This window comes from Magnolia sinica, unplaced genomic scaffold (genome assembly GCF_029962835.1).
Source record: "Magnolia sinica isolate HGM2019 unplaced genomic scaffold, MsV1 ctg42, whole genome shotgun sequence".
In the NCBI taxonomy this organism is placed as follows: domain Eukaryota; kingdom Viridiplantae; phylum Streptophyta; class Magnoliopsida; order Magnoliales; family Magnoliaceae; genus Magnolia; species Magnolia sinica.
Genome location: NW_026682850.1, coordinates 83,070 through 109,174, shown reverse-complemented (window position 1 = coordinate 109,174; position 26,105 = coordinate 83,070). Strand labels below are relative to the sequence as shown.

Below are 26,105 nucleotides of genomic sequence, written 5' to 3'. Positions count from 1 at the left end.
TATTACACTAATCCTAATAACAGACACATATTAGGATTACTTAAAAGTAACTCTACTGGCTTCCAAGCCCGGTAGAGGATCCAATCACAAATTATTTAAGAAGTAAACAATATTCAACTTAGTTTATGATGGATATAACTATGTAAGTGTGTGAGGTGTGATCACAGATATTCAAATATGAAAATATTAATGCAAGTCACACAAACAAAAGAATAACAATCTCAAACACAACCATTTTTATAGTGGTTCGACTACTTGTTTACTCCACTCTCGGTAACCGCACTCAATCCTTGAGTGTACCGGATTTCACTAGGGAGGTTTCACAGCGGTTCACCTCAAACCTAAGGTTTTAAATCAGGTTCACCTTCAACCTTTACAAACTACATTGAGGTCGACTGTTTATGCTCTCACGAGCAAGGGTCAATACAACGCACCCACTTTTAGGCACACTGGCCAAGGATCTTCCACAAGACCCTGAGGTTTCACTTGGCTCACCTCTAACCTAAGGTTTTAGACAGGTTAACCTTCAACCAGATGTTTATGCTCTCCACAGAGCAAGGGTCCACACAACGCACCCACCACGTACACTCTCGCCGGAGGCCTCCTACGAGGGCATGAAGGGGTGAGAAACACCTAACACCCAATCCTAAAAAGGAATGATCACAAGTGTCCTCTGGACTCTAATAACTTACAAATAAGTGGATGAGTCCCATTCAGCACGTTGACGAAGATCTCCTCCTTATTGATGAAGAGTCTTCGACTTCCTTGATCCGTAACATAGATGATGTACCAATACGAGGCTTCGGATTGGGTCAAGGTTAGAATGGAATCCTACTCTATAAAATATTTTTCTATAAGGAAGATAGAGTGGTTCCGATTATGCATTCAAGGCATCCCAGCTCAATGATTTACCATTAAGATAGTTGCTGGAGGATCCTTGAATGCGGAAGTTCATTTTCCAATCCACTCTATTGAATATCAATGATGAGGGTGGATTGGAGGATGAACTCCCTTGAGAGAAAGAGCTTTACGTAAATGATCTAAGGCTTGAAACACACAAAAGCACTCTCTTCTTTCTCTACCAGCAACAATAGACAAGCTCTCTTTAAATAGGCAAAGGGTTCCAACGGATATAAAACGGTTACATTTATGACAGAGTTCGATATCATCAAGCGGGTTCGATATCATCGAGCGTATACTCTCGATAATATCGATGGTCCACTCGATGACACAAACTCAATGTCATACGCTTTTGAAACCTTTAGCCAACTGGTCGATGGAATCGAAACACTTGTCGATGTCATCGGATTTTAAACTCTGATTTCATCGATGAGAGGTTCGATTCATCGATACTTGAAAGTGAGAGAGACTTGACATGAAATATTTCAGGTTTTCAACAATGATCGAGGGAACATCAAGATCATCGGAATTTGAATGTCGATGATATCGATATTAGAGTCGAGGCATCAATAAATCCAACAGATTTCTCATTAAGCTTGCTGGAAAGTTTATGTCTTTGTTCGATACAATCGACCTGGTACCGATATCATTGATATTTGAATATCGATTCTATCGAGAGACCCCCGATAATAGATAAACCATCATGAAATATTTTGCTGGAAGAACTTGGCACCTTAGACTAATCTCATTGAGAGCCTTCTGATATTATCGAGATTTGAATTTCGATGGTATCGAGGAGGCTTCGATATATCGATGCATATATGATATTCTTAAGGAAAAACAGGGGCGCCAGAAATCTATCTATCAATATTATCGAGTCACCTTCGATGGACTCGAGATTCAAATATCAATGATATCGATATGTGGATCGATACATCAATAAATCAGTCTAGAGATATATGCGATTGCTGGACACTTTTTGTCCTCTTTTCGATGATATCGTTTTAGGCATCGAGGACATCGACAGAAAAGGTCGATCATATCGAGATGTGTATCGATAAAATCGACAAAGCAAGAAAATGTAGAGATTTTCTGATTTTGGAAAAAGTTTTTCTACTTAAAAACCCTATAATGTTCTAACTTGTTTTAAGGGTTTTATTCACCTAGTGTTTTGGGATATGGGATGTGAGGCTTTAGATTTACCTATGGCAAGCTTGCACACATCTGGTTGAGGCAGACGCTTGAATTGATCTTCCTATGAGTCTCTGTAGTCTGATTGACCCAACACACACGCTAATTGACAAACTAAGGCACTTTCATGCACTAGGGTGACGAGGCCCAATTGACTTATGTCTAACAAGTGCCCAAATTGGGGCCCAAAATTACTCCTTACTAAGGGCTGAACTGGGCCTACTTCGGCCTAGTTATTGGGTCTAATATAAGCCTAAAATCTGGACTGGACTGGGCCGTTTCTAGCCCAGTTATGTGATCCAATCACGGCCCAGATTGTGGCCCAAATCTGGGCCTGGTTCCGCCCATAGTGATATAAGGTGAGGCCCACTATGATTTAATGTGGTGCGGCCCACCTGTCTTAACGTGGTGTGGCCCACTCATTTTAATGTGGTGCGGCCCACCTGTTTTAACGTGCGGCCCACCATTTTTCACAGGGTGCAGCCCACCTGAAGTTTATCCCAAGTGCGGCCCACTGTAGTGTACAGTGCGGCCCACTAAATTTCTGGACTAAGGTGTAGCCCACTGGGCTGGCGTATGCTTGGGCCGATCTCGGCCCATTTCTGGGTTTGATTTCGGCCTAGATTAAGGGCCAATATCAGTCCCTCATGCAGCATGTTTCCATGGCCCACCTAAGGCCTGATTTCATCCCCATATGTGGCCCATTAAAACCCGTTTTCACTTCAAACTCTTGCCCCAACCGAGGCTTGCATTTCAGCTCAAACCAGGGCTTGCTTGAGGCTTGATTTCGGTTCAAATCAAGGCCCAGTTGGGGCCCGATTTTAGCTCCTTACATGGCCCATTTACAGGTCATTTTTAGTTCATTTCAAGGCCCAGATAAAGGCCCATTTTTTGCCACATTTCCGGCCCAGCTGAGGGCCCAATTTCTTCATTTTCATGGCTAGTGAATGTCGGGTTTCAGCTCATTACACAGCCTGATTTCAATCCATTTACATAGCCTGATGGAACCTGGTTTCAGTCCAGTTTTGGCCTAGAATCTCGGCCATCTGAAGGTGGTTTCAGCCCATCCTTCTGGACTGACTTCGGCTCAAAGTATGGGATGGTTTCGGCCTGCTACAGGCAGAAGTTGAAAACCGTTCTCATGGCCGAGCCAAAGGTCGTCTTTAGCTTGGATTGAAAGCCATATGAAGATGGAAGGGTAAGGAGTTACCTAGCTTGATTCGGGTGTGGCCTGAATTCAGTCGAGTTCGGTTCAGAGCGGTGCAACACACACTCACCTGACCTCACTTCTCTCTCTCTCTCTCACCCTACTTCTTCCTCTCTTCTTTCTCTCTACTTGTGGTGCTACAGACCTGCACTGACCCAACTTGGTCCGATCTTGTGCAGGCTGAGTTGGTGCAGTGCGGCACTGAATCCACTCGGTCGCACCCGGCCACACTTTCTTCACTCTCTCCTTCTCTCTCTCTTTCCTTTCTTCTCTCTCTGGTGCAAATCCCGAGGGCAACAGTAGCCTATTAATAGCCAAGAGGGTGGGAGCTTCAACGGTTGGGAAGAAAATGACCCTTGCAAGGGCCATCCTCTAAATTCTACAATGCATGGGGTCCATCCGACCCCGAGGATGGGTTCCCACTACGATGGCCCACCAGGAAAGTAAGATTTTAGCCTTGGTGGGGTCCATCTCGTCGTGATGGATTGGACAGTTTAACGAGGAAGATGAGTGGCCGTTAATGGCAAATATCTACCCAGGATATTTTGACACAATCTGGTTCGTTTGAACGAACCAAATGAAACCTTTGATCAACGTGAGGCCCATTTTTTGGGCCTTTAATGTGAGTTTCATTTCATCTCATGAGAAAATCCAGTTTTCGCCGTTTTCTCGTGAGAGGAGACGTTTCCCTTCTCCATCTCGTACCGCCTTAAGGCGAGGGCTAGGATGGCTCCACGTGGCCCATGGGACGGCTAGAACCGTGCCAGCATCCGTTTCCCAAAAGGGAAATGTCTCCCTTTACTTTTTGCAGTGCAGGAGATTGCTCGGCCATTTTCGGCAATGGAGAGCATTTTCTCACATGGGCGAGTGGACGACTGAGGTCGCACGATCAGGATGATCGGGGATCATCCACATGGCCATAAGTTGGCCCACCATCAGACGGTCTTTGCCATTCATACAGATTTGACCGGTCCCGACCCCAATTCCACGTTCCTATGCATGGGCCCATAAGCTTATAGGGTTTTAGTTGGACGGGCCCCACAAGTCTAATGGACGGTGCAGATTATGCAGATAGTGGCTAGGGTGGCCCACTTTGGAAGCTGACGTCCGTCAGATTCAAACTCCAATGGGCGGGAAAGAAAATCCTGAATTTTCGAGATGGGTTGGGTCAGCACTTATTTGACCTGCTTGACCCGACCGGTGCACTTCGTGCACTCACACCTTGTGTGGGGTCCACTGTGATGTTTGTTGGAAATCCACTCCATCCATGATCCTTGGAGGCTCTAATTAGGTCTTCTAGTAAAAAATTAAGTAGATCTAAAGTTTAGGTGGGCCCCATAGCTTGGTTTAGGTCCTATTTGTGGCCTCACGTCGATCTGATGATCAGGTCATCCCAAACTCGATCATCAACGGCTAAAAGGACCCTAAGAATGTATTTAGATGACTGGGACCACTTGTTCTATGAATTTAGAACATTAAATGTTATTAGTATAATAAATTTCAACATTTATTATTATTGTTATTATCATTATTATTATTTTGTGTTATTTCTTCCACTTCTCTATTATTTGTGGGTCCACCCTTATCAATGTCATTTATTCCTTCTCCTATATGCCTTTGATTAAAGATTTAGTTATTTCGGTTGTAAGTGGGTCACAATAAAAGGGTCTCAACTTACGGTTATCGGTTTATTTTAAATTGATGGTTGAAGTCGTGGATTTTGTACTCTGTCTGTTGATGTTTAGTGGTGGGTTGTGACTTATTGAATGATGGTTACTAATTTAAAGTTATTATGTGTCTTCACACAATTATTCAAATTTGAATTAATGGTAACACCCGAGTACTGAAAAGTACGGGGTGTTACAGTTAAGCATCTTCTTGATTTTCCACAAGAATGGTATGGAATATCTAAACCGGCTTGCATTGAGGTTCACAGCGTCCTTAAATGCTTGGGCGAATTGGGATGGGAGCCTACCCTCAACTTCTCCTCCGAGGCACATAAGATCTTCAATTTAGGCAATCTTACATATGCCGTCGAATGCAAATTGTTACAGGACGTCTTATAGGTTGATGATCTCTCCATTTTTAGTGGCCTTCCATGAAAATGATGATGTGGAGTGGGTTGCAGACACTTTCATGTCCAAGATGGACCAGAGAAGGCCCGATCAGAGGTAGAAGTCATTAAGACTGTTAGAACCTTAAAACATGCATATCTTACAAACTGGAATGAGTTAATTGATGTACCATATGATTTTGGGGTAGGACGAGCTACTTTAGCTAACCAACCTGGCTATCCCACGCCGAATTTGCGAGATTCCATTAGATCGATGGTTGAATCCATGTTTATTTCCATTTTTACTATTTTTAGTAAGTTTTGGTTTGATTGTAACTTTTTCATCCGTTAGACTTTAGGAGTTGTGTCCAACATGAAAAGTGTTTAAAAAAATTAGGATAATAACGTGGTTAATCCACATAGGACACTATAAATAGTAAATATACTGTTTATAGTAAGTTACGAATTTTAGGGAGTTTTAGTTGTAGTTTAATTCTGAAACTTCTTACAAGGCTTGCTATCCTTATTTAAAGGGCTGTAGACTCATTTATTTTATCTATAAATTATCAACAAATTTATTTCTAGAATTATTTCTGGTTTCTATCTTTCCTCGTGGATCCAAGAAGTCTCTGTGAGGAGTCTAGAGAAGCTTCGTGGATTCAAAGTGGTAATCATTGAGGAAGATGGTGATCGACCTCACCACATTCATCCCTGCATTAATTGGTATCAGTGAGAGGATTCCCCTTGGGTCGAAGGAAAACAACAAAGGTATGAACCAAAATCCTATGGACGGTGATCCAGCGACTCATTATCTTTCGGAAAGAATGAACCAAAATCTCATGGACAGTGATCTAGCAATTCATTATCTTTTAGAAAGAATGGAAGCTTTTCACTAGAAGAGTCAGTTGACCATGCAAGGGCTACAGGCAACCCCCAACCGTCTCGTGGATGTGCTGATTCTGCCCCGAGCCCAAGGCGATGATCAACTTCCCGTAGTTGCTGTACGGCACAACCCTGATTTCCATAAAGCACTGTCAATGGTGAATCGTAGGGCTACACCAAGTAATTTGGGCTCTAGTGACGAGGACCTTGATGAAGGCTTTGCCCGATGACTAATCTATGTGGGCGATCATCTATATCGTGCTGAAAAGGACTATCGAGGTAAGGCCGAACTTCCTAATTTTAACGGTTTATTACGCATAAAAGATTTCCTCGATTGGCTAGCCGAAGTAGAAAGATATTTTGATTGGATGGACATGCCAGAGTATAAAAAGGTGAAGATGGTAGCCTTCAAATTAAAATCTAGTGCTTCTGCATGGTGAGAGCAATTACAACTCTCACGTGCTCGACAGAACAAGGTGCCCATCTTATCATGGCCACATATGAGATGCCTTCTTTGACCATGGTTCTTCCCAAGTGATTACGAGCAAGTATTGTTCTAACAATACCAAAATTATCGGCAGAGGAATCAAACCGTCACAGATTACACCGAAGAATTCCAGTGGTTAGCAACATTGAATGACTTGTCAAAAATTGAATCGCACGCCACCACTTTGATCATGAGGAAGTCGTTATAGATGTCAAAGGTAGAGATAATTTTACAACAACACAACATCTTTCAAATAAGGTGTACTGTAAACCAAAAAGTCTGTAATATGATCATCGATGTCAGGAGTTGTGAGAATGTCGTGTCATAAATTGTAACACCCCGAACTTTTCAATACCCGAGTATTGGAAGTCCTCGAGTGTTACCATAAATTTAACTTAGTATATATATGTGTACGGTACCAATCTAGTCAACCTAACCCTACATCCATCCTCCAACATGAATTTGACAGATTATGAATGATATTCATCCATAAATCAAGTCGTCCGACCATTGCTCATTTAGTTCGATATATGTACCTTCCTTTAACTAAATCAATGAATAAGTCTTTATTTATAATGATTTAAATATAAGTCCTTTTATAAGAATTGCTTAGAAAATGACATATAATCATCTAGAACCATTAGATTTCACAAAACTCTTAAATCAACAATAATAACAAAAATGCCATCGACATATTCCCTGAATTTCAACTCACAAGGTTCTCATGATCCGTTTCGTGCGAAACTTTATACTAGGCCTAATTATCATAAATCAACCGTACACATCAAATTTAAGCCCTTAGATCACATTAATTTAGCTACTTAATCCATACATCCGTCCGTACACTTATCAGATCAAGATTCTGATCCGTTCACCTTGTTCACACCATATGAATATGCCTAACCCACCATTAGGATCAGAATCTGAGAAACTTTCATGTATAAGAAAGTCACTTGAATGTAACGTTATATAAGTCTTACCCCTAATCACTCTGGAAACCCACTCTATGTTTACCTATTGACAAAACTGACCATACATCCACCCATATGCATGGTTAGAGTGCTAACCATAAAACTTCCTTATTTTTAATAAGTCACCTGACCGTCCATCAGGTTTGGATCCGCCAAATGAGCCATCTAAATATCAGGATGAATTGGTCATTGTGAAGATATTCGGGTTTAAGTTCCAACCATCTGGTAACTTGTCAATCGGAGGTGTACAAATATTATTTTGAATTACGGAGTGTGCAAGCCACTAAAGGAGCATCTTGGACATCCTTGGGAGATCGGGGCCCAAACTGGACCAAGAGAAAGAGCACGAAAAATAAAGAATGCCCGTCAAAATTCAAGAAATTCGGGCGGCACACTTCGACGTAATGGACGTCGGAAGCTGGTTGAGAAATGAATGGCAATATCGTAAATATTCATGAATGTCATTACATGCTACCGTTGAAGCTAAAACATACCGTGCGGCCCACCCGATCAACAAATCTGCCCCATTTTTAGACCTTAATCCTAGCAGGGCATGTTAAACATAATGAATAGAGCGGATCGTGCAACTACAAGTAGTAAAGTGGACTTTTCGAAAAATATCAATTCATTCAAATTTCTACGTGCATGTGATTTCACGGTAAATACCATTTAATGCATTATCAGATCGTGTGGTCCACCTAAAGTTTGGATCTATTTCAAATTTTGGACCATGGGTTAGCATGGTGTGCCAAAGATGGTGGACGGAGTAGATTTCTTAACAAGCATCACTGTGAGCCCCACTTGATTTTTTTCCTAGCCGTGCATGCAAGTCCATATTTTTCACGTAAATGAATTCCTGGTTGAACGTGAACACAGTACGGCGGTGATTAAAGGGTGGCCCACCTGAGTTACAGATCGACCCCTATAACACACCCGAACACACCTTAGGATCATTAGAATCCTTTTGACCATCGATGTTTAATTTCGAGGTGATCCAACCATCAAGCTAACTGGAATCTTCAATTAGAGTTAAAAACAAATGAAAATTTGGTGTATAGCCCACCTAGACCTTAGATCAGTCTGATCAACGGCTAAGGTCCGTTAGTGGAGCTTCTAGAACTTAATGGATGAAGTAGATTTGGCAAGGGGTTGGTGGACCCTACCTCTAGATTTAGAGTGTGCACACAGCACGTGTGCACCAGCAGCACACCGAATGGCATGCGTGGTCAGACCAGACTCTGACCCGCCATTTCCCGAAAATGGGAATCCTCCCCGGCTCGTTGTGTTTTTCCCCTCCCTGTTTGATCGAGATATGGCCCACCATGAGGGGCCATCTTAATAATCCAAACCGTCCATTTGATTAAGAAGGTAGAGCTACCCAGAACCCAACTCATCCCGTACGATGAGGCATCCGTGCATGCGCACAAATAGGGCCCGAACAGGGCTGCTTGCGGCACCTCCAAAAACGGAAAAGGATCCGTTTCCACTTTTGTTTGCCTGACAGGCGATCCGCGTGGAGGAAAACCTCTGAATCCCAGCCGTCTATTCCAGCACATCTCGACCCTCCATTGTTGCCACACAGACCGTGGTTTTTAGAGAAAACCAGGGGCCGGTTTCAGCTCCTACCCATGGTATTTGAAGGCAGTTTCTACCAGATCAAATCTGGGATGTTCGTTGTCAATCCGACGGACCAGGAGAAGGCTAGGCTATGTTATAAACATGGGAGGATTGAGCAACAGAAGCTCATTCTCTATTCTTGCAGCTGTTCGAGAGAAAACGACCGTCACCTTCCACCCTTGAACCCATCACCTAAACTTTCCTCAAGCTTCAAAAGGGCTTGTCTGGAAGCTTCCTAAGACCCACACGAATCGTCTAGAAGGAGCGGATTGGAGGAAGAGGCTCCATATGTGAATCCACCATTTTAGCCCGGTCATCTTCCTCGTTCAAACTACACCGAGCTGCGGTCCGAGTTGGGCCAGTTTGTGCCTCGCTGGGTTTCCAGCAAAAGAGAAAAAAAGAAAAAAAAAGAAAAAGGAATAACCAGGGAGCAAAGAGAAATAGAAGAAGAAAAGAAAGAGAAAGAAGGGAGTGTGAGAGTGCACGTTCCAACTCCAACCCAAACTGAGTCAGGTAAACCTTCTCTCCATCTCCTCTTGAGACTCCAAACTAAGCTAAACAAGGACTTCATCAGGTCTTGTATCAAGCTGAAAACACAACATGATAACAGCTATTTTCTGGCATGAAAACAGGCTGAAACACAGTCCAGAAATGGCATGCAAACGAGCTCCATTTGAGCTGCAACACGCCCCAAAATCTGGCTAAAAACGGCCCGAAAAACAGTCCGGAAATAAGCTCTGTTCAGGCTGTTCTTTGGACGAGAAAATGGCAGCCATTGTGCCAATGGTTGAGATCTGAAATGGGTCAAAAATGGCCCCGGGATGAACCACATTTAGGCAGCCACCATGCCTCCATTAAACACTAAAATGTGTTGAAAAATGGCCTGGGAGAGTGCTGTGTTTGAGCCAAAATCGGGGCCGGAAAGTGGCCTCCAAACCAGCTGCAATAGAGGCTGTTTCACGTCAGCCAGGCCCGTTGCTAATGCAGGTGGGCTGCATGTGGACTTCACCTAGACACTGGTGGGCCCTGCGTCAGCAGGTGGGCCTCACCCTACCACAATCAGTAGGCCACGTAAGTGGGCCCCACCTATCAAAAAAAATAAATAATAAATAATAATGATAAATATATCAGGAACATGCACGAAACGTCCAAAGGACGCTGCCTCCTTATGCTTTAAATTTTGGCTAGGAGAGTAGGCCCCACCACAGGCCCTACCATATGGTGTGTTGAACATCAACACCGTCCATTTGATGGGTCCCTGTTATATAGGGGGTGCCCCCAAAAGTCAGCCACACACAGAGCCCAAGTGGCCCACTCCATCTACAATCTTTTAAAGACTTGTTAAACCATATAAAAGCACTTTTCAGGGTCCATCTGAGATTTGGATGCATCTGAAACTTGGTTTGACCCCTTAACCTAGCTGGACACACATGATGGATGGGTTAGATTGTGAACCACAACTTGGTGGGCCCAACAAATGATTACGAATACTCTAACGGTGGATGAACCTCCTAATTGTTATGCATTGTACGGCTCACATAAGCCACACATTAACTTGATTTTTGTCTCTAGTCCACCATGATGTATGTGTGTTGCACACACTGCCCATTTATTTTTGGGGTCGTGGGCCTCATTGCCTGGAGGGGCCCACTTGTTGTACATATGAGGCCCATTATGTTGTGTCAGCCCCATTGTGGTGGTATAGGCCCATGTGTGTGGCCCAATTCAGGCCTTAGCTATGGACAAACTCCAGGGCCGATTTACAACTACCACCCTTATTACTATTATAGACACGATTAGCCACTGGAAGACTAGTTACACTGATATTAAATATTATAAACATAGTTATAATTATTATGTAGTAATATTTTAATTACCATCCTTAAATATTACCAATAATAATGGACTGTACTAGTCGACACTATCATAACAATTATGATTACCAGATTAACTAATACTAATTGTATCATTAATAAGTATCTGGTAGCTATTATATTAACATTTATCACAACAATTATGATTACCATATTGGTTAATATTAATCGTTAAAGTTAATAAGCACTATTAAATTAACCCTTTAATTAATTGTACAACTAACTAGGGTCCAAACCCCAAGGTCTGAGAGTAGACCTGGACTCTTGGGTAAAACTCTAAAACTAAGGTAATCCAAACCCTAGGTTAAGACCTCGACCTAGAATAGCGTGTAAAGCTTGAATCTAATGGTATAACTTTACAATTCATGATAGGGTTTGACTCTAAGGAATCATGCAATCTCTAGCAACACGGGTAGGCGGTTCAAAATATAAGGTGATGATTCTTCCCCTTGAGCTTTCCATCTTCTCATTAGCTTAAGTTATAGTTTTTATTTAAATTTATATTTGATATCTCTCTCTTATAATCACATGTGTTAGCTGGTGGAAATTGAATTGCTATATTTCCTGCTTAATGTTCATCTTATATATTTGTTCATGAATTATTTGTGGATTGCTTATGGAACTTAAACTGGTACATTAGTGGGTAACCCCCACTTATAAATGTACACCCATACTTTGGATGTAACTCGATTGACGATGATTGCTATGGACCTTCGATCTAGTGGTTATTGAGTGGTGGTGTAGATGGATCATTGATGTGGGCCTACCACCCAGGGTTGTTATGTCTAATGGTTTTTAAGGATGGTCTTTATCGTATGGTTTTGATATTCGCCCTATGTGGCATATTTTAATACTCGCCCTACGTGGTTTTGTTTTGATATTTTTCATATATGGATTCGATGTTTTATACTATGCAACCATGCGATGGTAAGCCCCATATACTGAATATGATTGGCCACTAGTCGATTGAGTTCCATTAAACATCCTAAGATGGTAGTCTCATGAGCCGGGGATGGTGGTAATGGGACACTATGCCCGAGCTGTCGGCCTACGCTGGGCTCTGAGCTCCCCGTAGTGACCTTGAGCTTACCTAAATTGGCTGATTGTAACTGGACTAATAACGGTTTGGCTAATCATGCATTCATAGCATGTTGGCGATGACGGGTGGCTAATCTGGATGCTGTAGCACGTGCCCTTAGGATCTTCGGGGTATCGTTTCGCTAGCTCCCAGACCACCGACTATCGACCCCTGTCCGACTGGATGATTTTCCCAGGTCGATGATTTGCATGGGTGACGAGCCCAAGTCCGGCTGGATGTGCATCCCCAGGCCGATGTGCATACATGCATCCATGCATTTAAAAAGATTGCATCTTGTATTGTTTTGATTGCCTTGTTGTTTTATAACTATGCTTACCTAATGCGGCGGTGTGTAATCTTGAGGGGAATTCACACTGAGCTAGCCACTCATCCATCAAATATACAACCGTACAGGTAGTGCAGGTGGCCCCGTATATTGGTGAGGAGCAGGCTATGGTTGACAAGGGTGCATGATTCTATTTGCTAAGAGTTGCTACATGATTTTACAGTTCAAGATTGTTGCAGTTTACCTCGTTTCACATGTAATATTATGTCAATTTTGTATTTGTAAGAATGGGGACATTGGTTTGTATAAGTCATTATGGGCAACCACTTGTATATTCTAAATGAAAATTTAAACTTCCCTTTTAGCTTACTTGTCCATTCTACGCTCATCTGCTTACTCTGATAAAAAAAAATACGTGAATTTGACCATCCTTTAAGATTAACACTCGGGTTTTTGGGAAACGAGTCATATACTCGGGTCCTGAAGATTCGGGGCGTTACATAAATAATGGTGGAAAAGTTATAACTGAAAATGGAAAGGCATCCATCTCCATACACGATTGGATGGATTAAGGAGGTCAACAAAATAGGGATAACCGAATGATGTCGTATATCCTTTTCCATTGGTAAATATTATAAGGATGAAGTAATGTGTGACGTGGTTAACATGGAAGCTTGTCACAGGTTACTTGGTCAACCTTGACAAAATAATATTAATGTTATGCATAGAAATCGGGATAATGTATTTATATTTATTAAAGATGGTAAAAAGATTATCCTCACCCCTATAGGAAGGGAGAACAACCCAAGACTTCTAAAGTGGAGGGACAATCTCTCACAACCGAACATGATTTTGTTAAACAATATAAGGAAACAGGAGATAGATATGCATTAGTTGAAAAGAAAGAATATATGGAGCTTGTGAACATTTTAGGGGATTTGAAACCAGTGTTGCAGGAGTTCAAGGCGATTGTGCTTGATGAACTCCCTAATAAATTACCTCCTATACGAGAAATACAAAACCACATTGATCTTGTCACAGGGATAAGTTTGCCTAATCGCCCATATTATCAGAAAGAATGTGAGATCTTGAAGGCAGAAGTGAAGGAGTTGATCGATACTAGTCAAGTTAAGGAAAACATGAGTACATGTATTGTATCAGCTCAAGAGCCTAATGCCAAGTACAAGAAAATGAGTAATAAATATCGGTATCATATGTTATCTCAGAATCATGAGCCAAGTTCCTTAAGTAACTTGAGAACGAGTTTTTTTTCAAGTGGAGGGGTCTGATGTAGAACGTGTCATAGATATGTTCCTAGCATGCTTGGGCCAAAAGAAGGTGGACCGTAAATTGACCATAACTTTTGATCCGAGTATCGTTATGTAACACCCCGTACTTTTCAGTACTCGATCTTTACCGTGTGACCTAACTTACTCGCACATTCACGTTCATCCTAAGTATAAATTCGACTGTTGAAAGAAATCCCCACCCATGGATCAAGCCATCCATCTGATAATTTTCAAGACGGACCACCACATCATCAGGCCCACCATGCAAGAATCAAGCCATCAGAGTTTGAAATAATTATCGAAATTCATTTAGATTGAATCAAGAACCCTTGGAGACCCTGATGTTTGGGTACGACACCGATCAGACTATTGAAGTAAAAGTCAGTTATTGAATTTAGAATTACTCAGTAGATGAGACCCTTACATCATTTAAACATGCGTCCAACTAATAAAATTAGCTATTATATTCAATTAGATACGCTAGAGGACGTTGCACTCTTGATGATCTATTCTGAAACAATTCAGCACTTCAGATTCACGATTGTCCATTTACTTGAGATGTAGGGTCATCTAAGTTGTAGAAATAAGCGTTAATTTTCGTCTAAATTGGATTGAAAAATTTATAACTGTTGGCAATCAATACAATTAGGAATACCAGCCTATAATTCAAAATCTATTAGGTCAAATTAAGAGCCCGTTTAGCCATAAAAATTGGCCATCTAACCATCCATTATGAGCCATAAAGTGCCTTGACCATATGAGCAACTTCTAGAGACTTTTGACCATTGGAGTTTAGATTGAAACCAATTCGACCATTTAATCGTTATGACTAAATGAAATAAGATAAGGAAAAAATGGGTATAGTATGGCCCACATAACTACGTAATCCACCTTAAACTAGGACCTTAAGCTCAAGAATTTTAATCATTAAGCTACCAAAATCTTCACACATTAGAATTTCATTAAAAACACTACTTAACCATCCCAATTGAGGCATTTAACCACTAAGTTACCAATGATTCTCACTTAAACTCGACCAGGGACCCTTAGGAAACTCAAAGGACAAGTATGATGGTGACCCGACCGTCAGGTTGACGAGAATCGGTAAACAGAACCCAAATCCATCTGTTGGGCCCACCTGAATCTTAGATCAGCCTGATTGTTGGTCCGAGACTTGAGATGGGACTCTAGAGAGAATGGACGGAGTGGATTTTGTCTAACATCGTGGTGGACCCCACATCATTGGTGTGCGTGCACTGAAGGTGCGTTCACCTACCGTGCACCAGAAGTGGAGTCGGGTCAAACTGCGACTGACCCGACAGATTCTCGAAAAGGAAGGATTTCTTCTGTTTTTCCTGCATGCGGGTATTTTTAAATGGGGGGCATCTGTTTGCTGTGAACGTGGCCCACCATCGGCCACCATTCCGTTGATCCGAACTGTCCATCGTGTTCACAATGCGGGGCTAACCAAAACCCTACCCTTCCCGCATGTGGAAACACACATGCATGCTCACAGTCATAGGTGCAAGTGGGCTAGCATGCAGATGGAAGTATGTTTTCAACCTCTTCAAAACCAATCCACTGTGATCAAAGTGGGCCACCTAGATCCGATCCAAACCGTCCATCACGTTCAAGGCTCAGGCCTGGCCAAAACCCCGACTAATTCACACGAAGGCGTGCACGTGTGTTGGCACAAATCAAATGCATGTGGGCTGTGTGTGATGGATTTTTCCAAAAATAGAAAGCATCTAGGTAGGCCAGCTGTCCCGATCCGAGGAACCTTTGGTCGATCTTGGCCGTCTATTTACGAGGATCTCCTCTGTCCGACACACGCGGATTAGGGCTTCCTATAGAAAACCATCAGCCGATTTTCTCTATACCAGCGGTCGGTTGTGGTTTTGTCAGTGGCGTTTGAACGTTGATTTAAAGCAAGTCGATCCGAGCATCCGTTCATACGTATTTCTCTCACAAATAAACCTTAGAACCATGTATTCGAGCACACCTTCTCCCTCCTTGCAGATGCAAGAGAAAACCCATCTGCAAGCCTCCACCCTCGAACCCACCATGAAAACATCAATGGAGCTCCACTCTCTTGCTCCTGCGAGCTTCCAGAGGCCTGTCCGCACGTAGAGTCCTCATTTTGGACAAAAACCCACCCGACGTCAATCCGCTGTTAGCAATAGCCCATCTTCCTTGTTGTTTCAACGCCATAACAGATCGAGTTAGACTCGGTTCGAGGTAGGATGAGCCTGGTCAGATGCTGCTGCTGGATGTCTAGCAGATGAGAAGTAAGTAGAAGGAAGGTGGAGAGAAAAAGAGAGAAAGATAGAAGATGGAGAAAGTCTGTGGGAGGGTGTTGTTGTGCCCACTGGCTTGACTCGGTCGAGTCGCGATCTGAGTTGGGCTTGGATCAGGGTCGTGATGGGGTTCTAGCAAAAGAAAAAAAAGGAAGAGAATGAGAAAGAGAAAGAGGGAGTAGGTGTGTTACTGCACCAGCTCGAGCTGAGCCGAGTCACTGGGCTGAGTCATGTGAGTCAGGCTACTGTCCATCTGAGTTGGGCGTGAGTTTGGTCCGGTCCAGACTGTTGGGAAGTCTAGGGAGAGAAGAGAAGCAGGAAAGGAGGAGAAGAAAGGAAAAGAAGAAGAAGGAGAGGGAGGAGATAGATGGCGAGTTGATTGAGGCGGGGGTCAAGTCAAGCTGCTGATCCATTAATTTGAATCTTGCTGGGCATTTCCAACGGTGGAAACAGAAAGGAGAAAAGAAAGGGAGAGAAAGGAAGAGAAAGAGAGAGAAAAGGCAAGGAGAAACAGAGTTGAGCTTGGTCACTAGACCGCTTCAACTCGTTTGAGTCGCGGGTCAAGGCTGGTGTGTTTGGGGCAAGTTTGGTTCAGACCTAGGGCTGATGGATGCCCCGCCTCTAAGGGAGAAGAAAATGAAAGGAGAAGTATAAGAAATAAAGAAAGAAAGTGAGTTGAGGCGAGTCGGTGCATTTGTGCTGCACTAACTCGACTTAGCTGAGTTGCTGACCAAGTTGTAGGTGGATTTTGGTCTAGCAACCTTGCTGGACAGGTTAGAAAGAAAGAAAGTAAAGATGTGAGAGAAGGAGAATCAACTCAATCGGTTCTAGCCGAGTCGACCCATCGAGTCAAATCGTCGAGTCAAGCTATCGAATCAACTGATGTGAGTCAACTCTTCTCCCCAAAATAAATTGTTTTAATTCATTGTTATTAACAGTATTTCAATGGTAATTGCAATTATTAAGTAGGATTAACCATTAGTAGATTATCCATGCTAATAGTAGTCATTGCAAACAAAATTACCGTTATTAAAGATAAGTCATTTATTTATCATTCTTAGGCACAATCATTAATAGTAGAAATAGAGAAGAGGGAAAAGAAAAGGAGAGAACGAGAGAGAGAGAGAGAGAGAGAGAGAGAGAGAGAGAGAGAGAGAGAGAGAGAGAGAGAGTTACACTTACAACTACAAGTTACACTTGTAGAGTTGTAGTAAAAGAGAGGGGGGAGAGAGAGTTTTACACACAAACACAACAATTACAAATTTACAAAAAAAATAAAAAATAAAAAATTCTTCACTTCTTGATCTTGTCTTCACTTTTGCTTTAGCCCTTGACCCTTGAGTCTTAAATAGTGGAATATTGTAGACTTGTAACAAGTCGTGTTGTTGTACACTTGTACTTGTAAACTTGTAAGTAACTTGTAAGACAAAGTAACAAACTTAAAAAAAAAATGTTAGAAGTTAGAACTTACAACTTAGAACTTGGATACGAATATGTATATGATTATAAAACTTTAAGAGATGATAAGAATATCAGATAAGAAAGAGAGATAGAAACTAGAATATAAGATAAGAAAGAGAGATAGAAACTAGAAAGAGAGATACAAAGAGTCTAAGAGAGAGAGAGAAACTAGAAAGAGAGATAGATACAAGAAAGAGAGATAGAAAGTAGAAAGAGAGATAGAAAGAGAGTCGTGTGAATATGATTATGAACTTATGATCTTTAATTATTTATAATTTGAAAAAAAAAATTAGAAACTAGAAAGAGAATTCAATGGATGGAGCTTAGTTGTCTTGCTCTTCAATCTTGGTTCTTGAATCCTTGTAGTTGTAGATATACTTGTCTCTTTCCTTCATTGAAACTTCAATCTTGAAAGAAATATGGATGGAGGAGTGGAGCTTGGGGCTTGGAATTATGTAAGAGAGAGAGTATAAAGACTAAAGAGAGAGTAAAATAGAGATAGAGAGAGAGAGAGTTTGAACTTTGAGTGCATGTAGGAATGCTTAGAATCCCTCTTTATAGAAGAAAAATCGAGATTTAAAAAAAATAAAAATTCCAACGGTCAGATTTCTGACCATTGGCACATATGTGATCACATATGTTGTATGCGATCACATATGTTGTATGCGATCACATATAATCACACGTGGCATATGCGATCGGATATGTGCACTGATCGCATATGCCACTGTCGCATATGCGATCCGAGCATAAGTGTGCGCATATGCGAATGTGCGATTGCACATGACAACATTGTATATATTGGTTCAACTAAGAAGCAAGAAAAAAAAATCATTGAGTGAGATATCACTGGTTTGATTTTTGACTTCATCCACGTTGAGCCCATCACATTGCACATATGCCTATGTGGTCCATCCTAATGAACTCAGGAGTATGTCAAACATCTGCCAGATTTTGACTAACTTATCATACATGCACTCCACCTATAACAGTGTGGCAAATATTACCAAGATTTTAAAAATCTCTACTATTGATGTGAGAAATCAAATAAATGATCTTATTACAATTATATATATAGTAAGATTTTCATAATGTTGAGGGGTCCATATATTGTTTTGGTTCATCCTAATTAATGAATGAGATGACACCATGTTCTCCTGACCGTATCATCCATGGCATTCAAATGGTTTATTACTTGACAATGATAGATTTTGTTTAACTAAGAAAAAAAAAAAATCATAGAGTGAGATGTCACTGGTATGACATTTGACAATATCTCATCCATGCCGAGCCCACCATTTTGCCCATATGCCTATGTTGTCCATCTTAATGAATGCATGAGTGTGACAAATATCTGTGAGTTTTTGATTTATCATACATGCCCAACACCTATAGCAGTGTGATAAATATTGCCAAGATTTTAAAAATCTCTGATATTGACGCGAGATATCAAATAACTGATTTTAAGGATAGTCCCCAAATATTACTATTAATCCAATGGTTAGTCCTGATTTACCTTGGACACTAAGTTGGGAACAATGGAATATTTTGTGAGAAGAGTTGAAGAAAGGATAAAAGAACTCAAGCAAGTATATATATATATATATATATATATATATATATATATATATATATATATATATATATATATATATATATTCAACTAGGAAGCAAGGAAAAAAATCATAAAGTGACACCACAATCTAAAAACCCATACAAACCATTCATGTATAGAAAAGGTAAGAATAAAATCAGAAAGTGACACTACCATCTCAAAACCCATACAAACTAACCATAGGCAAAACTACCATCTGCACCCACTTGGTAGTGAGCGTGAGAAAGCAGTTATTCCACACCCAACACAACATCACTGACAGAAAGGCTTGCAAACCATACACATATGTGCTAATCATATGATCACATGCGGTCAATGAATCTCATCCATGCATCTTTCTTTCACACGTACTAGCAACCCTCCTTTAATCCTCAGTGTCAATGATAGCATTTGTTCGGGACACCTGTCCTTCTCGACGACGTCAATTTCGAACCTCTCGAGTACACACGCGACAATCAACTTCATCTGAAGATAGGCCATCTCCCTCCCAAGGCATACCCTTGGACCACCGTTAAATGCCGGGAACCGGAATGGACTTTCGGGCTTGAAAACCCCATTCTCTAGCCACCTCTCCGGTGTGAAGTCCCGACAATTGGGTCCCCATATACTTTCCATTCTCCCCATAGCATATGCATGGTAGGACACAAGCCAACCCTTCCCAACGAAAGTCCCATCAGGCATCACATCATCATGATGGCACTCTTTTGTATCGTAGGCCACTGGAGGGTACAATCTCAGTGCCTCAGAAATGGATGCATGGAGATAATGTATTTTTCGAAGATCATCAAAACTAAAATTGGAATTCCCATTTTGGATTGTTACCAATTTAAGCTCTTCCAAGATCTTCTGCTTGACGTCTGGTCTAGATGAAAGGATCCAAAAGAACCATGCAAGGGCCGACGATGTCGTGTCACGGCCTGCTAGAATGAAGCTTATTATGATATCTCGTAGAAACTCGATTGAGTTGTCATCGCTTGCGATGAACCTTGATAGAAGATCATCTCTACCGTGGGAGCTCTCTTTCTTCCTAGTCTTTATGATCTTTGTGGCGAAATCATGGATAATTGTGATTGATTCTCTTAATCGCCTCTCTGACCCGATGTTAAGCATCTTCTTGATTTTCCATAAGAATGGTATGGAATATCTAAACCGGCCTGCACTGAGGTTCGCGGCGTCCTCAAATGCTTGGGCGAATTGGGATGGGAGTCTGCCCTCATCTTCTCCTCCGAGGCACATAGGATCTTCATTGAAGGCAATCTTACACACGTTGTTGAATGCAAATTGTTCCAGGACGTCTTGCAGGTTGATGATCTCTCCATTTTTAGTGGCCTTCCACAAAAATGGCAACAATCGTTCATGAATTTCTTGCAAGATGCTGTCGAGGATGAAATTACGGAGTGACTTTGTGTTAAATTCATATACTGCTGTCTTCCGTTGTACCTGTCATTGAAATGATCGCATGGATGAAAATTATTCATGGAGAATTAGTGAGTTTTAGGGTCCACAAGATAGCTATTGATTGTGAGGTTTGAGCTGTCCATAAATGTAACATAATGGGTATATAACGAAGAGAGAAAAGATCACCATCTTCTTTTTAAGAATAGCTCTTCAATTCAAGAGGAGAAAAAAAAAAACTCTGAAGCATTAATAAAATTGATATTGTTAAATGAAGTGTTGTTGACAAGGTATCTAATAGCCTTTTATAAACAGGCCTAGACTCTTTATCCAAATCAAACGAGACAATTCTAAAATAGTAAACTGTTTTAGAATAGTAAAGTTACTAAAAATTGCAAAAGACAACTACTCATACCTAAATACACAAACAATTCCCAAATAACCTGAAAAACCCTAAAATAATAAAACAAAAGTAACTTAAAATAGTAAGTTTTAAACTAAAATGTGATTTTGACTTAGAAAATTGCTTTATTTTAATAGAAATCACTTGGTCAAATTAACAACTTTTGCCATATTATAAGATCAGTTATATCTTTCAAAGAACATATTAAATGTGTAATTCCAATAATGGGTTATAAAGTTATTGCCATTGAAAATTATAGTACATGTTTTAGACTCTTCTTGCCTAATTGGAGTACGTCTAGCTTGAATATGTGCAATATTAGTACTCCATTGAATTGTTCTCAACTGATTGTACATCGAGATGAGACACATTGATAATGATTGCAAACGTTCCCCTAACTGTACCAATGTATGGTATATATTCAAATATTTTATTAGTTGACAATGATTGTTTTTGTTCAACAAAGAAGCAAGAGAAGTGGATTGGCTGGTGTGTTGACGTCACCAAGTTTTGTAGGTCTCATCTTGAAGTATGAGTTATATGAGGTCTTGGTATTAATCCCTAGCGGGGGTGGCTAACATGGAGTGTGTGTACTGACATGGGTGTGTACTAACAAGCTAATCAATATATATATATATATTGGTTAGCTTGTTAGTACACACCCATGTCATCAAGTGCACCACAGTGCAAAAAGTAGTGGGGGATTGAATGTCTACTATTGAAATCCTTTTGGGTTCGCAAAAATATTGGATCAATATATATATGATATTTGTTTTTCCTTTTCACTTGGGTCTTTGTGGCCTTCCAAAAAGATTGGATGGAAAATAAATGTTATAGTGGACCCTACAAATGTTTTAACAGTGAGAATCATTGTCCCCACTGCTATTTGTGGTGTGGTTCCACTTGAGCTTTGGATATGACTCATTTTTTGAGAGCAATATCTAAAATGACCTGGCCAACTGGATGAACGATGCAGGTATAATAAATACGTTTTTGTGGGGCCATGTAACTTGGATCTCCTTTGAACAGTTCGTACAACTTGGAGCTTGAGAAGCCTCAGCACTGGTCTCCATGGCATGCTCCTTCACAAGACACGTACCCACACCAGCTAGGTTGGTGGTGTGTGGTACACCAGCCAATCCGCTTCCCAAGAAGAAGAGTCTCATTAGGTGAGATGTCACTGTGTGATTTTTCAAAATACCTAGTACGTGGTGAGTTCACCATATTGCATACATGCCTGTGGTCCATCCTAATAATTCATGAGTGTGACAAATATTAGTGAGATTTTGACTAAGCCATTATTCATATCCTGCAGCCGTAGGAGTGTGACAAATATTGCCAAGATTTAAAAAATCTCTGATATACATTGGTGTGAGAAATCAAATAAATGATCTTATTACAACAATATCATGAAATTTTCACCATGGTGAGTACTCCATATATTATTTGGGTTCATCCTAACAAGCGAGCTACATGTCACCACATTCTCCTACCGTCCATGACATTCAAATGATTTATTAGTGGACGGTGATTGTTTTTGTACAACTAAGAAGTGAAAAAACAATAAAAAATCATTGAGTGAGATGTCACTGTGATTTTGACAATATCTCATTCATGGTGAGCCCACCAATTGCACATTGCCTATGCTATCAATCTTGATGAACTCATGAGTGTGACGGATATCTGCAAAATTTTAACGAACTCACTTCTAGCAGTGTGACAAATATTATCAAGATTTAAAAAATCTCTGATATTGATGTGTGAAATCAAGTAAATGATCTTATAATTACAATATTATAATGAAATTTTCACCATGGTGAATTCATATATTATTTTGGTTCATCCACGCATACACTATGTAGGTACATGCTAATGAACTCGTGAGTTTGACAAATATCAGGTAGATTTTGACTACAAATATTGTCAGATTTTGAAGATCTCATAATATTCTTGTGAGAAATCAAATAAATGACCTTGTACATGAGGACATTTTCATCCTGGTGAGCCCACCATATATTATTTTGGATCATTCTAATGAGTGAAACGTTACCACATTCTCGTAACCATATCATCCATGGCGTTCAAATGGTACATAGTTGGGAATGTTAGATTTTCTTCAACAAAGAAATGAGAAAAAAATAATCTTTGATTGAGACGTCGCCGGTGTGATTTTTGACAATATCTCATCCATAGTGACCAACCATATTGCACATATGCCTATTTGATCTATCCTAGTGAACTCATGAGTGCGAAAAATATTTGCAAGATTTTGACTAACTTATCATACATGCCTTCCACCTAGCGTAGTGTGACAAATATTGCCATGATTTTAAAAATCTCTGATATTGACGAGAGAGATCGAATAACCGATCTTATTATAATAATATAGTGATATTTCATCACAGTAAGCAGTCCATATATTATTTTGGTTCATCTGCACATATACATACATGGGTACATACTAATGAAATAAGTGTGACAAATATCAGCTATATTTTAACCATGTCATCATACGTGCCTTACGCCTGTAGCAGTGCGCTTACAAATATTGTCCAAAGTGTGAAGATCTCATAATATTTTTGTAAAAAATCAAATAAATAATCTTATTACAATAATATAAGGAGAGTTTTGAGCTCACCATAAATTATTCTGGTTCATCCTAATAAGTGAGATGTCACCTCACCTAACTGTACCATCCATGGCATTTAAATGTTTCATTAGTTGACAATGACATATATATATATATATATATATATGAGAGTTAGCTTTCCCTGCACATTATTTTCGATAGTGTGGTCTACTTGAACCATAGATGGAGCTGATTTTCAATCTTTAATTAGGTGTAACATGGGGTGACTTATTTAATGGCTGAGATGGATTTTACATAAATACCATGGTGGGGCCATCCCAAGCCGTAAACTCATCTCCCTATTTAATTAACTTTTCCATATGCATCATTTATTAATATTAATTAGCATTTAATTTAGACAGCTAATTGGACGGTCCAACTAGCCGTGTCATGTGTGTGATATATAAAATTTATAAAATATAAAATACTACCTTTTTTAGAGCTTAACGTTCAGGTAACTTATTTTAAAATATTTCATTAAAATATTTTATTAAGTTAATTAAGTTTTATTAAGCCATTTTCTGCTTAGATTTTGGTAGCAGTAATTAAATTCAGTGAGATTTTTTTATTTTTTATTTTTTTTTCAAACAAAAGTGCCCTTCACACTCATAAATAAATAAATAAATACGCTACTTCTAAAAAGAGGCTGCATTTGAAACAAAAGTACCCTCCATCAGTTTTGTAAAACCTCGATAGGTCAGGAATCTAAAAATCAAGCAATACAAGACTCACATCGGCCCCACCACAGAAACAGTGGGAACATAAGTGTCCACCGTGGAAACCTTCCTGGAGCTGACCATAATGTTTATATGCTATCCAACCGTTCATAGGGTTACCACCCCTCAGATAAACTGTATATCAAATATCATCCTGTCACAGAACTTCTGTGGCCCGCACCAAGACCCCACCAAGTTTCCAACGGTGGTCATTCAAAGTATGGCCCACATGAGTTTTGGATCTGCCTGATTTTTATATTTCTTATTCTGGTCTTGCAAAACTGATGGACGGAGTGAATTTGTCACTGGGAATCTCTGTGGGCCCCACACAGCTTCTTGTTCCCGGAGTACAGGGCACAGCAAATCCACGTCCATTCGGGAGTAATTTTTATATCATGATACAATCTAGGAACTATGATTTCTACCTGAAGACTCTAGCCGTTTGATCTAGCTTCATCATGCAATGATCCAAACCATTCGTATGCTGGTACACCGTAGATAAAGGATCCCCAAAAAAGCATTATATCAATGGCCCAAAAAACAACCCATAAAAGGAGACTGCCGTCCAAATTTCAAAACAGACGATATAAATGATCAAAGGGTGATGATATAGATTTTTGTTTTTTGGGTATTACCATCCATGAGAGGCCCATCATATGAACGGTTTGGATCATGGAGATATGACCTCATGTCTGACGTAATTGTAGCAACAAACCTCATATATTAACCTCACCTTCCATAGTTCTCCATCAGAATTAAAGATCCCACGGCCGAGGAAATCTTCTAGCAAGGAAGTGAACAGATCTCCTTTTGGGTAGTTCTCGAAGTTGGTTTTCAGCATGTATTCCACGTTGATTGGATTGGCCGTGATGACTCCTTGCACCACACCGGGCCGTCTGTAGGTGACTGTCTGGGTCGGGTGCCCAGCGAGGATCTCCGTCGTCCAATCTAGGAACCGGTGTCGATTCCTGATGTAAGCCGGAAGGTGGCCCACCAGTGGATAACTCCTTACACCTTTGAGACCTCGGGTGATGGGCCTCTTTGAACGGTTATGATTATAGAGATATATCAAGAAACAGATTGACAGAATGTATAAGCAGACGGACTGTAGGAAATAGAGCTCCATTTGTTTTTTCTCTCCTCGTGCTGGTTGAAGAATGATGTGTCTGAGCATCCGCACAATGGCTTATGTAGTAGGGAAAGTGATATGGTAAATGTCGTTGCATCTAAATATAGTACATCTTTCTCTTTCCAGCAAACGCATGGATTTATTAACGATAAATCAGAACGTTCATCAGATCATACCTATTGTATACATCTGATCAGTAAACTTAAAACGTACAGTAGATTAAAAAAGGGTTAAGATTAAGTTCTAAAGATCTGAGGTTAGGATTATCCTGTAGGTGTAGTTTTTGAACCATGGATTATTCAGCGATGGGGCTTATTAGATTGACCCGGTTGATTCATCACCATACCTCGTGATGTAGGGTAGGACCAGAAAAATCTGGATATGGTATAACCATCTTCCCGTAGGACACGTCAGGGTCATGTGTCTGTCTGGTCTGTCCATATATTGGCCTAAGGACAGATTGCTTAGGTTTTAAAAATAAAACCCATGAGAGCGATCGTATAAATTTTGGTTTGTATATATTTCACCATTATTTGTTTTTATTTTCCACAATAACGAAAGGTACATCGAATGTATGGATATGATTGTTTAATAGGTGTTATTTTGGAAAGAGAAATTTGGGACT

At 40.4% G+C, this 26,105-nt stretch overlaps 1 protein-coding gene across 1 annotated transcript; it reads right to left on the bottom strand.

Moving 5' to 3' along the window:
- Positions 1-19,303: 19,303 nt before the first annotated feature.
- On the bottom strand, positions 19,304-25,492 carry LOC131236358 (cytochrome P450 CYP94D108-like). Its single transcript, XM_058233484.1, has 2 exons — positions 25,085-25,492; positions 19,304-20,648 (listed from the first exon to the last, which is right to left on the bottom strand). Exons 1-2 carry the CDS (start codon positions 25,475-25,477, stop codon positions 19,521-19,523), a joined length of 1,521 nt encoding a protein of 506 aa, XP_058089467.1. The 5' UTR covers positions 25,478-25,492; the 3' UTR covers positions 19,304-19,520.
- Positions 25,493-26,105: the final 613 nt, after the last annotated feature.

Excerpts from the sequence above, each read along its gene's own strand:
- LOC131236358 (XM_058233484.1), bottom strand. The coding sequence starts at position 25,477 with ATGGAGCTCTATTTCCTACAGTCCGTCTGCTTATACATTCTGTCAATC. Across the intron at positions 20,649-25,084 it reads CTGATGGAGAACTATGGAAG|GTACAACGGAAGACAGCAGT; the intron begins GTGAGGTTAATA and ends TTTCAATGACAG.